The sequence below is a fragment of the Sceloporus undulatus genome, chromosome 3 (genome assembly GCF_019175285.1).
Source record: "Sceloporus undulatus isolate JIND9_A2432 ecotype Alabama chromosome 3, SceUnd_v1.1, whole genome shotgun sequence".
NCBI classification, from domain to species: Eukaryota; Metazoa; Chordata; class Lepidosauria; order Squamata; family Phrynosomatidae; genus Sceloporus; species Sceloporus undulatus.
In genome coordinates this window covers 226,732,567-226,736,071 of record NC_056524.1, presented here as the reverse complement: position 1 = coordinate 226,736,071, position 3,505 = coordinate 226,732,567, and the positions used below count along the sequence as shown (strand labels likewise).

Below are 3,505 nucleotides of genomic sequence, written 5' to 3'. Positions count from 1 at the left end.
TAGGTTATCCCTAAAAGAACTTTGACAGGGAAATGATTTACAAAGAAAACTATTAGGAAGCCTACAATCCTGGTCTGTGCTAGGTTCCTATAACAGTAATAATATTTCTAATTAAGGTCATACTTAAATATTATGCAACTCAAAGCAAAAGAAAAAATGCTAACAACAATCTGTAAACACATGTTAAATTCTATTTGCTGCAACATCCATAGGAAAAATCAACTGGTACTCTAAAAAGAATGGAAAACTAGTTTTATGATCTTATCAGTCAATGAAAAACCTCAATTACCATCTTCAGAGCCAGTGATGATAATAGGCAGCTCAGGATGAAAACTAACACATGACACATTTTGTGCATGTCCTTCTAGAGTCTGGACACAGGTTTTATTCTGGAAGAAAAGCAAAACAAGTGAATAAAGGCTTAATAGTATTCAGCATCTGATAAATCACTTTACCTATAAACCAGAATGGCAGAGTTACAGAAAGGTCCTATAGGAAAACAAAATCTGTATCCTTAATTTTGGGTTAAGAATCTTGCATAGCTGCTCATGTATTTCATATTAGTCTGTTTAAATAACAGAGGATACATTTCACTTATTTATATATTAAAATACTTCTACCTTGCCCTTATATCCAAGGATCCTAAGGTGGTATACAATAAAACCAGTTTTTACAGTTTAAAATTATTTAAAGCAGTTAGAGTAACTTAAAAAGACTATAAACATTTTAAACCATTTTCTAAGGTAATGTGTGATGATTTAAATCCAATTAAAACAATTTAAGATGATTTTTGACACTATGCACTTGCGTAGATTTAAATGAAATCAATTAGACAATCGCAGCTTTAGTATGAGACTGGTGTTGATGCTAACTGGGCCTCTATGGGGGGGAGGCTCCACAAAAAGGCATCACAGCAGAAAAAAACTCTTCTCCCACTTCTCACACTGAGTATTGCCCCCAATCAATGGGATACCAAAAATTGCCTTTCCAGATTTTAATCCTTGAGCAGGCATTTAACATACCTGATAATCCCAGATCTTAACAAGGCGGTCATCTGCTCCTGAAATTAGATATGGTTTGTCACCTCCACTGTAGTAATCAATACAATTTACACCCTTTTCATGGCCTTCTAAAGTGAAGTTGGGTGAAGAAGAGCCAAGCTGCCATACCTTGCAAGTAAATGGAATTAATCATTAGATACTAGTTCTTTAAAATTCAACATCCAATAAAACTTTTAGAAACCTTTTTCAAATTTTCAGGAAGAGAAGAGAGCAAACTTCTTAAGTTTAGTACTGAAAATAAAGACAGAATTAGATTCTGAATTACAATACTAGACTCAGTACTAGATTCATTTACATTAAGCCTAATAGGATTTTATGCCCAAAACTTTGTGAATAAAATTAAGGAGATGCCACTAAGGCAGGGGTAGGCAATCTTTTTGAGCCGGGGGCCGGGTTGCTGTCCCTCAGACAACTGGGGGGCCGAAGCCAAAAAATAATTTTTTTAATTTTTTTTAAAATTAAATATATAAATAAACCAGGACAAATGTAGGACAAAATTTTCAAATGGAAGACACTTTTTTTTAAAAAAATTGAGAACACGTGAAAAAATTTGCTGATTTTTTAAAAAATGTTAATATAAATGCATGTTTCTGAGGCTTCTATAGACAATTGCCCCTCAAAGGCCCCGGCGGCAATCGGCGGCAGGACCGGGCTGGGGCCGGTCTCAAGGCCTCGCCGGGCCGCAGGTTGCCTACCCCTGCACTAAGGGTATCCTATGTCAAGAGATTCAGGATCTGTCCATCTAATTTGTGGTTTAAATTTTATGGCTTCCGTGCCCAGGCCCTTCTATGGATCCCCTGCCCAAATCAACCATCCACACAGGAAAAATATGGGACTAAAATGGTAATTTCTGCTTCTGGAAGTAATTTCCCCCTCCCTCTCCCTGTGTCTGGAACCTATTCCCCCTTCACCTCACATCTATCTCATAAAGCAGAGCCTCCACAATACCACCTAACACTCCTGGCAAGACTGTAAATACTGTATTGCAGTGTCCTCCCACTACTAATCATATCTAAATGATCACACTTTTTTCACAACATCCACACTGCAACATCTGCAACAACCACTCTGTGTGTGGGCACACATATGCACATGCTTGCACATTCAAGTTGCCCATCGACTTATGACAACCCTATGAATTCCATATGTTTTTCTTAGGCAAGGAATTCTTAGAGATGGTTTTGTCAGTTCCTTCCTCTAAAACAGTGGTTCTCAACCTCTGATCCTCCAGAGGTTTTTGACTTAATCTCCCAGATTCCCTCATCATTGGCCATACTGGCAAAGGCTTCTGGGTGCTGAAGTCCAACCTCTGCTCTGCCTACAGTACCTGTATATGTTGGTGGTCTCCCATTCAAATATTAATCATGGCTGACCCTACTTAGCTTCCAGTATCAGGATATGGTGCCTTTAGGGTATTTATGCCCCTACCAAGCACTACATTGAATATATATTGGAACAGAGAGGAATGTTGTCCAGAATATTAAGTAATATAAACAGTAGTCTGATTCAGTGTCCTTCAGATCTGAAAGCGTTTAATTCAACTGTTGCAAGTAACCGATATACATTTACAACATAAAAATAAGGCACTGTATTTCATGTCAAATTAATGATTATGACATTCAAGTAACAGAACACTGTACCTTGATTGTCCTGTCCAAAGAAGCACTAGCAAACTGGTTATTGTCCTTCGGATTTATGACAATCTGCATCACATAATGAGTGTGCCCTTCAAATACTTGCGAACAGGACCACTTTTTGTCCCAGTCCCATAGTTTAATAAGCATGTCATCTAAGAAGAGGAAAATGCGTTATTCAGTGAAAGATTTTCAACAACCAGTTTAAAATAGTATTACCAACTGTGTTTATTGATTGCACCAAAAAAACTCCTATATTTCGCAATGATATATTTATATTCATTCTATTGAAGATCCCTTATCTTCAGGCATCTCATATGACTGAAAAGCTTATAATAGGGTAGGCAACCTGTGGTTAAGACTCAGGCTCAAATCAGTTTCACCAATTAAAGTTAGCAGTCAGGGATGACTGGAGTTCTACTTTAACAGCTTAAGAGTCACAGGTTTCTACTAGACAGCTCAGATCAATCAGTGACTGCATTTAAAAGCGATGATAAATTAGCTTTTTGAAAATTTCTGGGTTATGGTGAATGAGTTTCATGTTGACATATGTACCCCATCTGTTCCTGCTTGGATCCTTCCACTAAAATAAGCTAGGAAATGTAAGTGTACTGTTCTGCCCAGAGCTGGATGCCTTGCTTCTGCCCCCAAACACGCCAAGAATAACTCAGTTTGAATGACATTTAAATTTTTACTTACTGGCTTATGCTAGGGGGAGAAGCCAAGTGGGCACAAACAGGTTTTATGCAACAAAATGTAGCCTGTTCATATTAAACCAGTATTCTCTAGAAATTTTACTTACTGCCACAG

The 3,505-nt window shown here is 37.6% G+C and overlaps 1 protein-coding gene across 1 annotated transcript; it reads right to left on the bottom strand.

Annotated features, from left to right (window-relative positions):
- Positions 1 to 266: 266 nt before the first annotated feature.
- On the bottom strand, positions 267 to 2,883 carry LOC121926858 (coatomer subunit beta'-like). Its single transcript, XM_042460186.1, has 3 exons — positions 2,702 to 2,883; positions 1,023 to 1,169; positions 267 to 389 (listed from the first exon to the last, which is right to left on the bottom strand). The coding sequence occupies exons 1-3, from the start codon at positions 2,843 to 2,845 to the stop codon at positions 282 to 284; spliced, it is 399 nt and encodes a 132-aa protein (XP_042316120.1). The 5' UTR covers positions 2,846 to 2,883; the 3' UTR covers positions 267 to 281.
- Positions 2,884 to 3,505: the final 622 nt, after the last annotated feature.